The following is a 14,229-nucleotide window of genomic DNA, read 5'->3' on the forward strand; positions in this document are numbered from 1 at the left end:
GGAGGGAGCATCATGGTTTCGGGCTGCTTTGCTGCCTCAGGGCCTGGACGGATTGTTGTCATTGATGGGAAAATGAATTCCAGAGTTTATCAAGACATTTTGCAGGAAAACGTACGACCATCTGTCCGCCAACTGAAGCTCCGCAGAGGATGGGTGATGCAACAGGACAATGACCCAAAGCATACAAGTAATTTAACAAAACAATGGCTGCAACAACACAGAATACGCCTTCTGGAGTGGCCCAGTCAGAGTCCTGACCTCAACCCAATTGAAATGCTGTGGCATGACCTTAAGAGAGCGATTCACACCAGACATCCCAAGAATATTGCTACACTGAAACAGTTTTGTGAAGAGGAGTGGTCCAAAATTACTCCAGATCGTTGTGCAGGTCTGATCTGCAACTACAGGAAACGTTTGGTTGAGGTTATTGCTGCCAAAGGAGGGTCAACCAGTTATTAAGTCCAAAGGTTCACATACTTTTTCCTCCCTGCACTGTGAATGTTTACATGTTATGTGCAATAAATCATGGCAACATCTAATGTTTGTGTAGTATTATGTTCAGCAGACTGTGTTCTTCTATTGTTGTGACTTAGATGACGTTCAGAGCACATTTTATGCCCAATTCATGCAAAACTCCACGTAATCCCAAGGGGTTCACATACTTTTTCTTGCAACTGTATATATATATATATACACACACACACATATACATACATACATACATACATACATACACACAATAGTTTGTAGGCACTATAACTGTCACACACACCAATCACCAATTCACAGGAAGAACATTGGGGAACGTGAGAAAGTACAGAGAATGGCAACCAAGCTGATAAAAGGGATGGAGGAGCTCAGCTATGAGGAAAGATTAGAGGAACTGAATTTATTCTCTCTTGAGAAGAAGAGATTAAGGGGGATATGATCACCATGTATAAATACATCAGTGGTTCATATAGTGAACTTGGTGTAGAGTTATTCATCCTGAGGTCATCACAGAGGACAAGGGGGCACTCTTTATGTCTGGAGAAAAAAAAAAGTTTTAAATCTCCAAATACAGAAAGGTTTCTTCACAGTAAGGGCTATGAAAATGTGGAATAGACTCCCTCAAGAGTTGGTTCTGGCCAGCTCAGTGGATTGCTTTAAAAAAGGCCTGGATTGTTTCTTAGATACACAGAATATAACTGGATACTAACATTTATAGGTAAAGTTGATCCAGGGAATATCCAATTGCCTCTCGGGGGATCAGGAAGGAATTTTTTCCTCTGCAGGAGCAAATTGGATCATGCTTTGCTGGGTTTTTTTGCCTTCATCTGGATCAACTGTGGGTATAGGATTATAACTTTTTATTTTATGGTTGAACTGGATGGACTTTTGTCTTTTTTCAGCCAGACTAACCATGTAACATATTGTTGAGATTTTTTTTTTTTTACATCAAAGACATGTAGAAAAAAAAATTTTGGCCAAAATTTATGAAGAAATTTGATTCTTTTTTTTTGTTGGATATGTTTTATAGTAAAAAAGTAAAAAATATTGTTTTTTCAAAACTTTTGGGTCTTTTTTCGTTTATATCACAAAAAAAAAACAGTGGTTATTAAATACCACCAAAAGAAAGCTCTATTTGAGTGAAGAGAAAAGAAAAAAAAAAGAAAAAAAAAAAAAGGATATAAATTTTGTTTGTGTACAGCATTGCATTACCATGCAATTACCAGTTAAAATAGAGCAGCACGGTATAGCAAAAAAAGTCCTGGTCATGAAGGGGGTAAAATCTTCCAGAGCTCAAGTGGATAACAAGTCAAAAGGCAGCCAGGGGATCTGGCATTTCTAGAAAGGATTCAGGTTATGGTAGCATATACAGTTCACTCAGTACCAGGGGTGGACTGACAACTCATGGGGCCCCCGGGAAAATAGGGGATCATGGGGCCCCCATGTCCTTGCCCAAACTCAAAAAAGCCTATGGAAAAGGTACCAGGGGCATCTCATGGGGCCCCCTACAGATCTCGGGCCCTCGGGCAGTGCCGAGTTTCCAAATGGTCAGTCCGCCCCTGCTCAGTACAGGTTTCCTTTAAACTCTGGGGGGAGCCAGTTGACAACTGGGGTCAAGAGTTTCCCAAGAACTCTACCCTTCAGAAAGTTGACTGGTTGCGATGGGTTACTATATTTTAGTGAATAACCCCCCCCCCCCAATATTTTTTACCCCTCTTTAGCGGCTTCTGGATTTACATACATAGTAAAAAGGAGTTTAGTCAGTACACACAGAATACTTATTATGTAGACAATTGGCCATCAGCCCATACATACTTCAAGAGTCTCATGCCAGCTGTGGCCCCCAGGTACAGGGGGGTGATGGCATGTCTACTAGTTGGGACATCTTTCACTGCCTGGTTCAGACATTTTTCCAAGCTCTTTCCTGCATCTGGAGGAGTCATCCAGTAGCTGGATATCCCGGGGCCTGCAAAGACAACACATATATGACATATACATTCTATAGGTCAATAGGCACTTTATGTAGGGCACATTCCTACAGCATGACAAGACGCCCTCCCACTTCACCAGAACCAGCAAACATAAAAATGAGAAACATACATGTGATACTTTAATTCTGTCTGGGGAGAGACAATTTGCTTTTAGCCTCTTAAGCATGTTTATAAAGAAGTTGGTCTTGTATATGCAGTTATGTGATCATAACTCATCCGACACACTCCTCCCTGGAGAAAGCAGAGATAAGCCATTTCCAAAGACCAGTGGAACAGAGCACATAAAAAATGAAAAAGGATAAAAGTTCATACGGTTAAAACGTTAAAAAAAAAAATCCAGTTTCTAAGCTTCCTAAATGTACTCAAAGCAGCATTAAACCCCAAACCAAATGTGTAATATACTGCAGCTTACCAATCATTAGATGTGGTGGCTGTATTAGTTTTTTTTTTTAGGCTTTCCCCCCTCTGTTTTCACTAGGTGATCAGGCCAATAACAAACCTCCTGTATTAGAGTGCCCTCACTCTGGATGAAGGAGCACGTGGATAGCTTTGGATAGCAGCATTGTCAGTATCTGGGAAGGGGAGTGTTAGATGTACTAGCAGATTTAAATACACTAAACAAATTGAAGCCAAACTCCAACTAATACTTTATAATCAGTTACGGCAAACAGTTTTTTTTTCTTTTGGGATAAAGGTATTACAGAAATAAAAGATGATCATTGCAAGCACCCCTTTCAGAGTTAAATGGTTTGTCTCATCTCTGTAACTAATACATTCAGCTGTTGAGCTTGTTTTTTGAAAAACAACTCCCTTACTGGCCAGTTCACCATAGAAGGAAGCAAGAAATAAATAGAAGAAAGCAAGCCTAAAAGAGAAAATGAATGCAACCATCACATCTAAGAAATGGTATGCTGGAACCAAGCAATACAAACGTTTGCTGTCAGGTTTAATACCACTTTTACATTAAAAAAAAAAAAAAAATGTTATATATATATATATATATATATATATATATATATATATATATATATAATTTTATTTTATTTTATTTTTTTTCATAATATATATATATATATATATATATATATATATATATATATATATATATATATATATTTTATTTTTTCATAATAAATATATATATATATATATATATATATATATATATATATATATATATATATTTTAATATTATATTTATTTTATTAATAATAATATATATTTTAATAATAAAAGATATATATTATTAAAATATATATTATTATTATTAAAATATAACAAATAATTTTTATTTATTATTGGAACTTATATCGCGCCGTCAATTTATGCAGCACTTTACATATATATTGTACATCACATAAGTCGCTAACCCTCAAGGGGCATACAATCTAAGGTCCCCAACTCACATTCATACATACACATACTAGGCCAATTTAGTCAGGAGTCAGTCAATTATCCTACCAGCATGTCTTTGAAGTGTGGAAGGAAACCAGAGTACCCGGAGAAAACCCATGTAGGCACAGGGAGAACATGCAAACTCCAGGCAGGTAGTACTGTGGCTGGGATTCAAACCAACGATAATATTAATGATAATTAATAAAAAATCAGTCTCTGTAACCAACAACGCTATGTGAAATTGCCATCTACTTGTCCCACTTTGGGATCACAAAGAGTCACCAGAAGCCATGCTAACATGTGGAGCTTGCCCCCCTCCCCCACATTTGATATGATCTATATTACAAGGAGGAGCGGCACACAGCTTCTACATGAATTCGTCCACATGTCTATGCTAAAGGCATAAACAGCAGCTTCTTCCATTCAAAGGGTTCTTCATCAGAAAATGCACCAGGACTTGTTTAGGTGGTCTATATTAGGTGGAGATTGCATTTGGAATGTTTTTTTCCCCATTTTCTGTTTTCAGCACAGGTCAAATCAATGGTCGTTTTTGACATGGCAAGAAAATTCGTAGAAGCAGGATGAATTTTTTCCTTGAAAGAATGGAATACTAACAGTGAATGTGGTTTCCATTCAAGAAAGTCCATTCACTTCAACATCGAATGTTAAAACAACTTTTATTTTCGTACGTTCGGACATTCATCATGTCATCTAATATACGGATGACAAATTTTTCTGCAAAATGTTGTATGAACGTCCAGTTGTTCATTCGAAAATCTTCAAGCGCAGGCATCATTAAATAGTCGACCATGGTCCAAATTCAGATCGGGTCAGTGTGGTCATTGCTACTTAAAGAGCAGCTTTCTTCTTCCAGCCTCTGCCTGCTGTCATTCTCCTAGAGTGGAGAGCGGGAGACAGCAAAGCACTGGGTGGGGCAGGGGGGCTGTCGGGCTGGAACTTCCAAAGTTAACTTCCTATTAACAAGGTGGTGATTGGTTGCTTGGACTGCTGAGTAACTAATCAGCTGCTGGTTAAATTGAAAAATGTTAACTTCGGCAGCTCCCACTCAAGGCCCCCCCCCTACTCCTGTGATGTTCAGAACACTACTGTGAAGGGGGGAGGAGGGCACTCCTGTGAGGTTCAGAACACTACCGTAAAGGGGGGCGGAGGACACTCCTGTGAGGTTCATAACACTACCATGAAGGGGGGCGGAGGACACGCCTGTGAGGTTCAAAACACTACCGTAAAGGGGGGCGGAGGACACTCCTGTGAGGTTCAGAACACTACTGTATAGGGGGGCGGAGGACACTCCTGTCTGGTTCAGAACACTACTGTATAGGTGGGCGGAGGACAGTTCTGTGAGGTTCAGAACACTACCGTGAAGGGGGGCAGAGGACACTCCTGTGAGGTTCAGAACACTACCGTGAAGGGGGGTGGAGGACATGCCTGTGAGGTTCAAAACACTACCGTAAAGGGGAGCGGAGGACACTCCTGTGAGGTTCAGAACACTACCGTATAGGTGGGCGGAGGACACTCCTGTGAGGTTCAGAACACTACCGTATAGGGGGGCGGAGGACACTCCTGTGAGGTTCAGAACACTACCGTATAGGTGGGCGGAGGACACTCCTGTGAGGTTCAGAACACTACCGTGAAGGGGGCGGTGAACGCTCCTGGGAGGTTCAGAACACTACTGTGAAGGGGGGTGGAGGATACACCTGTGAAGGGGAAACTGTGATGGGACATGGACTGTGTTGTAAATGGGGGGATGGTGATATGCGGGGGGGGGGGGGTAAAGGATACTGATGTAAGAACGCCATTGTGATATAAGAGGGCTGTGATGTGAAGGATCTGCGATTCGGACCTCTAACCTCTGCTGAAATACATTTTTACTGATTGGACCTCAAATCGATTTTCATTCAATACCCCTGTACTAGTGTATGGGCAGCTGTAGCCTGACAGTCCCTCTAATCTCACCAATAAAAAAACAAACTGCCTGCAGCCTTTAATGATGTCAAAACATCCATAATGCCGCCTATTACAGCCAAAGATTATGTCATATTTTTCTAATTTAGAAGTGAAATGCAGGAAACCAAAGAAGAATAATATTCAGGGCAAGGATAAGAAACTTTTTTTTTTAAAATTCATGTGATTTTATGATTCTGACATGTACATCATGAATTTGTAGACAACAGGTCACCAGATTTCAGATCACTGCTATCATAGGTTAAAAATGCTTGCCAATTCCTTTTAATGGATTTCAATTTTATTTTGAAAAAAAAACAAAAAAACAAAAAAACACAACAACAAAAAAAATATTTGATTGTGTAATACACACACACACACACACACACACACACACACACACACACTTCTTAAATTTATTTTTCATTAGTTCTTTTTAATGTATTAATATATGGAATTCCCCTCCCCCTTTACCAAGTCTTGAGTCTCTGACTTCTACTTACCACTCACATCACACATGCTGTGCTGACTGACAATACCGGTGTCATTCTCTTTATCAGCCGGCCACTTGTAGATGAAGAGAGCGCTGTGGGAGGAGCCTGCATCTAGGACAATGCCATACTGGAAAGAAAAAAGTCAGAATTAAAATATAGACCAAATGAATAAAGAAGACGTTGATAAATAAATCAGAGATCATTGAGTCTGAAAGAACTGTCTGCTTCACCCACTATATCTGCCCTTCACTCCTCCATTGAAAATAATTAGGGAGTGATGACTGGAGCAAAGATGTAATAAAATTTATTTTTTAAATGCAAGCAGAGTAAGTACTAGCATTTGACTTGGCATCAGTCACTGTACAGCAGCGCTGGAGTGTGAGAGGAAGAAGCAATGCAACGAGGCAATCAATTCATGTGCTGACAAGGCGCATGCTGATAGGAGGAGAAAGCAGAGTGTATAGGAAAAGTAATGTGAGGGAAATCTCTGGATTGAAGGTGAAGCAGGAAAAGCTGGATTTGTTATTTTATGTTTTACTAGGCTAATCATTTTTAGCCGGAGTTCGACTTTAGACTTTATGCAAGAATTTACTGTATTTTGCTGGTATTGTTTTCCAAAATTAAAAGTTTAAAACAAAAAAATTATCCCTTTTGACCAGTGCCAATTTTAAATATGAGACCTATTTATAAAAAGGTGTTTTTTTCATACCCTGTAATTTAACCACTTTCACCCCCTTCCAATTCAGGCCAATTTTTAGCTTTGATCACTGTTACAATTTGAATGACAATTGCGTAGTCATGCAATACTACCCAAATGAAATTTTTAGCATTTGTTAAAAAGACAGATTGAACTTTCTTTTGGTGGTATTTATTCAGTGGAATTTTTTTTTTACGCTATATAAAAATGAAAAGACTGCAACTTTAAAAAAAAAAAAAAAAAAAAAAAAAAAAAAAATTATATATATATATATATATATATATATATATATATATATATATATATATATATATATATATATAAAAAAAATAAATTTGCAAATAAATCTTTCTTCATAAATCTTGGTCAAAATGTATTCTGCTAAAAATAAATAAAAACACTCAAAAATCAGTATCTAGAAAAATAATTATATGAAAATGTAAAAACAAAATTTTTGAAAATTTGTATATATAATTTTTTTGTACATACTGTCACCCTAGCTGTTTTTTTTTTTTACACTGCGATTGCGTTTACACCTATAAAGGCTGTAAAATCAATAATTTCTCCTGCTCTCTGGCTGCATTCCTGCAACCCTTGAGAAATACTGTGTGAGCTGTAATTGGTCACAGCTTATCACATGGTACAACCCACATGGAAGAAAAATAGATTTTAAAAATATTCTTCCCAAATATAATTGACATATTTGAGATACTACAATTTTGCCCGTATTAAAAATAAATAAATAACTATATTTATATATATATATAGCGCTATCTAATATATATACACACACATATTTAATCTACATTTTTGTAATGCATGTACATATACAGTTGCAAGAAAAAGTATGTGAACCCCTTGGGATTACGTGGAGTTTTGCATGAATTGGGCATAAAATGTGCTCTGAACGTCATCTAAGTCACAACAATAGAAGAACACAGTCTGCTGAACATAATACTACACAAGCATTAGATGTTGCCATGGTTTAATTGCACATAACATGTAAACATTCACAGTGCAGGGAGGAAAAAGTATGTGAGGCCCTAGCTTAATGACTCCTCCCAGAGCTAATTGGAGCCAGGAGTGAGCCAACCTTGACTCCAATCAGTATGATGATATTGGATGTGTTGCTAACAGCTGTCCTGCCCTTAAAAAACACACACCTGTTTTGGGTTTACTGGTTTCAAGAAGCACTGTCTGATGTGAACCATGCCTCGCAGAAAAGAGCTCTCAGAAGACCTACAATCAAGAATTGTTGACTTGCATGAAGCTGGAAAGGGTTACAAAAGTATCTCCAAAAGCCTTGATGTTCATGTGTCCATGGTAAGACAGATTGTCTACAAATGGAGAAAGTTTAGCACTGTTGCTACTCTCCCTAGGCATGGTCGTCCTGTAAAAATGACTGCAAGAGCACAGCGCAGAATGTTGCATGAAGTAAAGAAGAATCCCAGAGTGTCAGCTAAAGACCTACAGAAATCTCTGGCACATGTTAACATTTTTGTTGACACATCTACAATAAGGAAAACATTAAACAAGAATGGAGTACATGGGAGGACACCACGGAGGAAGCTATTGCTGTCCAAAAAGAATATTGCAGCACGTTTAAAGTTTGCAAAAGAGCACCTGTATGTTCCACAGCACTACTGGCAAAATATACTGTGGACAGATGAAACCAAGATTAAGTTGTTTGGGAAGAACACTCAATATTATGTGTGGAGAAAAAAAGGCACAGCACACCAACATCAAAACCTCATCCCCACTGTAAAACATGGCGGAGGGAGCATCATGGTTTCGGGCTGCTATGCTGCCTCAGGGCCTGGACGGATTGTTGTCATTGATGGGAAAATGAATTCCAAAGTTTATCAAGACATTTTGCAGGAAAACGTACGACCATCTATCCGCCAACTGACGCTCCGCAGAGGATGGGTGATGCAACAGGGCAATGTCCCAAAGCATACAAGTAATTCTACAAAACAATGGCTGCAACAACACAGAATACGCCTTCTGGAGTGGCCCAGTCAGAGTCCTGACCTCAACCCGATTGAAATGCTGTGAAATGACCTTAAGAGAGCGATTCACAGCAGACATCCCAAGAATATTGCTACACTGAAACAGTTTTGTGAAGAGGAGTGGTCCAAAATGGCTCCAGATCGTTGTGCAGGTCTGATCTGCAACTATAGGAAACGTTTGGTTGAGGTTATTGCTGCCAAAGGAGGGTCAACCAGTTATTAAGTCCAAAGGTTCACATACTTTTTCCTCCCTGCACTGTGAATGTTTACATGTTATGTGCAATTAAACCATGGCAACATCTAATGTTTGTGTAGTATTATGTTCAGCAGACTGTGTTCTTCTATTGTTGTGACTTAGATGATGTTCAGAGCACATTTTATGCCCAATTCATGCAAAACTCCACGTAATCCCAAGGGGTTCACATACTTTTTCTTGCAACTGTATATGTAAAAATATATGTTAAAAAAAATCTAAAGAATATATATTTTTAAAAGTATTTTGTAATATATAAAAAAAGGTATATATATATATATATATATATATATATATATATATATATATATATATATATATATATATACATATACACACACACACATATACATACACACACACTCACACACGCCCATATATGCATACAACAAAGTTCAGAAATTAAGTGTAATAAAATGGAATGATACAGGGAAAAAAAGTATTCAAATACTTCGTACAGAGTCCTTTGTTAGTAATGACAGCTTCAAGATGCCTCCTGCATGGAGAAACTAGTTGCATACATTGCTCATTCTTCCATACAGTCTTCAAATCTTGAAAGTTCCGTGGACCTCTTCCATGAACTCTGATCTTTAGTTCTTTCCATAGAATTTCTATTGGATTCGAGTCAGGTGATTGACTGACTGAGCCGTTCTAGCAACTTTATTTCTCTCTTTGAAACCAACTGAGTTTCCTTGGCTTTGTGTTTGGGATAATTGTCTTGCTGAAATGTTTAGCTTCATTTCATCTTCATCATCCTGGTAGATGGCAGCAGATTTTGATCTCATCTGACCAGACTATATTCTCCCAGTATTTCACAGGCTTGTCTAAATGTTGTGCAGCAAACTTTACACAAGCTTCAACATGCTTTTTCTTCAATGGAGTCTTGCATGGTAAGCGTGCATACAGGCCGTGGCGGTTGAGTGCATTACTTTTTTTCTTTGAAACAACTGTACCTGCTTGTTCCAGGTCTTTCTGAAGCTCTCCACAAGTGGTCCTTGGCTCCTGGACAACTATCCTGATAATTCTTTTTACTCCTCCATCAGAAATCTTGCGAGGTCGTGGTTGGTTTATGGTGAAAGGATGTTCTACTTCCGATTATGGCCCCAACAGTGCTCACTAGAACATTCAGAAGAAATCCTTCTATAACCAATGCCATCAGTATGTTTTTATAGGCCATCAGTTGAGACTGAACTAGCTGATATTATTTTGCACTGACAAGGGGCAGAATTGCTCTATAATTACTCATAGATTTCAGCTGGTGTCTTGGCTTTCCATGCCTTTTTGCCCCTCCCTTTCTTCATGTGTTCAATACTTTTTCCCCTGTGCCATTCCATTTTATTACAAAGAACTTATTTACACACACACACACACACACACACACACACACACATCACTACCCCCTCAGGAGTTGCTGAAGATTTGGATCCCCCTATAGTCCTGCAAAGCCAGGCAGCACGCCTTTTCATTCAGACTTGCATCCAGGAGACATTAACTAGTTCTTGAGTTTGTTTAGATGTTTTCTTAGGAAATAACTACTTGGATATGGTGAGGGGTGTATGGGATGCCCAATGGAACTGGAACTGACGACAAACTTCCTGGAACTATTTACTAATCTTTGCAACACAAATCCTCTTCTGGAGAGCTAGCCAGCCTCTCCTGATGTACCACCCCATACACTAGATTCTCCTTAATCCAGCAGCTCTGGGTGAATCCCTGGGCAGGGGATCCAGTACCTGTCCCTTTAAATAAGGAAACAGTCCCAGGTAGCAGCTAATCCAGCTTCCCACCAGAGTGCTCCTTCCCCTATGTGGCCCAGGGGGTGCAAGTCTACTCACTTGGTCGGTGGCTGCTACCAGGCCTTCTATCTGGGCCACTCCTACCCTGCCAAACGGGTGGTCCTCTCTCAGAAAGTGGGTGAAGTCCCAAGCTTTCAGCCTTTCAAGGTCCTCTGCCTGCAGGTGAGTTGCTCTCCATTTAGGCCCCCTCACATGCTCCTGACCCTCTTCCTCGCTCATCTTCCACCTGAACTCTCCAACCACTCTCCCCGACTGAGTAGGCTCAGTTACTCTTAAAGGTTGTCCTGGCCCCTTGCCTAGCCACCTGTTAGGGATTGGCCAGGATCTTTTAAGAGTACAGACCAGCCACTCCTAACATCCGCCCACTGCTTCTAGAGCTTTCTCCAAAGTTCTAAAGCAGGGGGAAATGCCAGAGGGCTGGTCTGCAGAGCTTGTTAGCTCTGACCCTGCTAGTTATCACACCCAGGCTGCTACTCAGCCTTAGCTAACAATTGGAGTCTAGGTACCCCTAGCCAACTAGGAGGGTGTTACATGTATATACTAGCATCTTCAGTTTCGCTCCTCTGCTATCTGCATGAGTCATTTCTGACAAGTTGTGCTGACTCCAAAAGATGGAGGAGGATATGGGGGGGGGGGGGGAGAAAGCAACCTCAGCTGTGCATGGTCCCCTATGAGCCTGTGTAGAGAAAGGTGTGTCCATTCCCTGCACTCAGGTCTCAGATTACACTCCACTCTCTCCTCTGAGCTGTGCAGTGTGTGACATCAAATTCTGCCCTTGCCTTAGAAAGCTCAGGAATGCTGTGTAAGTTCTGTACTTTGAAAGGCTGCAGAGAAGAGATGGCTGCAGAAAAGAGATGGGTGCAGATAAACAGGTACAACTTATGTAGAAGGATTAGTTTAATATCTGTATCACCTGAGGCCAGTCATTTCACTGGAGATATATATAATATTTGCAACCACTGTAATTAAACCTGTTTAGTTGCTTCAGGGTTATTTTTTCCCCCATTTTTTGTAATTTTCACTCTTAGATTTGTTTTGGGTCACAGACAGCTGTTCTGTTAGATAAATGTTTCTAATAAAGTCTGCCAAGTCAATGATGATACTACATTTCACTCACACATTCTTCCAATGATAAGAAATAGTTTTGTTGACAATATACAGTGCCTTGAAAAAGTATTCATACCCCTTGAAATTTTCCCCATTTTATCATATTACAACCAAAAACCTAATTGTATTCTATTGGGATTTTATGTGATAGACCAACACAAAGTGGCACATAATTGTGAAGTGGAAGGAAAATGATGAATGGTTTTCAAAAATTGTTTACAAATAAATATCTGAAAAGTGTGCGTGCATTTGTATTCTGCCCCCTTTACTTTGATAGCCCCAACTAAAATCTAGTGGAACCAATTGCCTTCATAAGTCTCCTAATTAGTAAATAGAGTCCACCTGTGTATAATTTAATCTCAGTATAAATACAGCTGTCCTGTGAAGCCCTCAGAGGTTTCTTAGAGAACATTAGTAAACAAACAGCATCATGAAGGCCAAGGAACACACCAGACAGGTCAGGGATCACATTGCGGAGAAGTTTAAAGCAGGGTTAGGTTATAAAAAAATATCCCAAGCTTTGAACATCTCACAGAGTACTGTTCAATCCATCATCCAGAAATGGAAGGAGTATGGAACAACTGCAAACCTACTAAGACATGGCCGTCCACCTAAACTGATAGGCCGGTCAAGGAGAGCATTAAATCAGAGAAGCAGCCAGGAGGCCCATGGTAACTCTGGAGGAGCTGCAGAGATCCACAACTCAGGTGGGAGAATCTATCCTCAGGACAACTATTAGTCGTGCACTCCACAAGTCTGGCCTTTATGGAAAAGTGGCAAGAAGAAAGCCATTGTTGAAAAAAAGCCATAAGAAGTCCCATTTGCAGTTTGCGAGAAGCCATGTGGGGGACACAACAAACATGTGGAAGAAGGTGCTCTGGTCAGATGAGACCAAAATGGAACTTTTTGGCTTAAAAACAAAACGCTGTGTGTGGCGGAAAACAAACAAACACTGCACATCACCCTGAACACACCATCCTTACCGTGAAACATGGTGGTGGCAGCATCATGATGTGAGGATGCTTTTCTTCAGCAGGGACAGGGAAGCTGGTCAGAGTTGATGGGAAGATGGATGAAGCCAAATACAGGGCAATCTTAGAAGAAACCTGTTATAGTCTGCAAGACTTGAGATTGGGGCGGAGGTTCACCTTCCAGCAGGACAACGACCCTAAACATACAGCCAGAGCTACAATGGAATGGTTTAGTTCAAAGCGTATTCATGTGTTAGAATGGCCCAGTGAAAGTCCAGATCTAAATCCAATGGAGAATCTGCAGCAAGACTTGAAAATGGCTGTTCACAGATGCTCTCCATCCAATCTGACAGAGTGCAAGCCATTTTGCAAAGAAGAATGGGCAAAAATTTTACTCTAGATTTGTGGGGGATGGGGGCTGAATACAAATGCTCACCACACTTTTCACAGATTTGTAAAAAATTTTGAAACCCATTTATCATTTTCCTTCCACTTCACAATTATGTGCAACTTTGTGTTGATCCATCACATAAAATACATTTGTTTTTGGTTGTAACATGACACAACGTGGAAAATTTCAAGGGGTATGAATACTTTTCTACACTGTGTGTATAATATATTATATTGTCAGGTTTCTGTGATGTAGAAAAATGAGACGAAGATTAATAATTTCTGAACTTTTTCCACCTTTAATGTAACCCAAAAACTGTACAACTCGGTTGAACAACAAACTGAAGTAGTTTATCTGGAGGGAAATAAAAATAAAAAACTAAAAATAATAAATAATAATGTTGCATAAGTGTGCACACCCTTAAACGAATACTTTGTTGAAGCACCTTTTGATTTGATTCCAGCACTCAGTCTTTTTGGGTATGAGTCTATCAGCATGGCACATCTTGACTTGACAATATTTGCCCACTCTTCCTTGCAAAAGCTCCAGATCTGTCAGATTGTGAGGGCATCTCCTGTCTACAGCCCTCTTCAGATCACCCCACAGATTTTTGATTGGATTCAGGTCTGGGCTCTGGCTGGGCCATTCCAAAACTTGAATCTTCTTCTGGTGTA

General features: G+C 39.7%; 1 protein-coding gene across 1 annotated transcript in view; it reads right to left on the minus strand.

Moving 5' to 3' along the window:
* ENTPD2 (ectonucleoside triphosphate diphosphohydrolase 2) overlaps positions 1 to 14,229 on the minus strand; it is an 82,205-nt gene that overhangs the window by 32,633 nt on the left and 35,343 nt on the right. Inside the window, exons 2-3 of the mRNA XM_089675060.1 lie at positions 6,341 to 6,458; positions 2,305 to 2,455 (exon numbers count right to left, since the gene is read on the minus strand). Of these exons, the coding sequence (XP_089531186.1) occupies positions 2,305 to 2,455; positions 6,341 to 6,458 (269 nt within the window). The remainder of the gene's footprint in view (positions 1 to 2,304; positions 2,456 to 6,340; positions 6,459 to 14,229) is intronic.

Source organism: Staurois parvus, unplaced genomic scaffold (genome assembly GCF_062004578.1).
Source record: "Staurois parvus isolate SC_StPar_1 unplaced genomic scaffold, SC_StPar_1.0 ptg000154l, whole genome shotgun sequence".
In the NCBI taxonomy this organism is placed as follows: Eukaryota; Metazoa; Chordata; class Amphibia; order Anura; family Ranidae; genus Staurois; species Staurois parvus.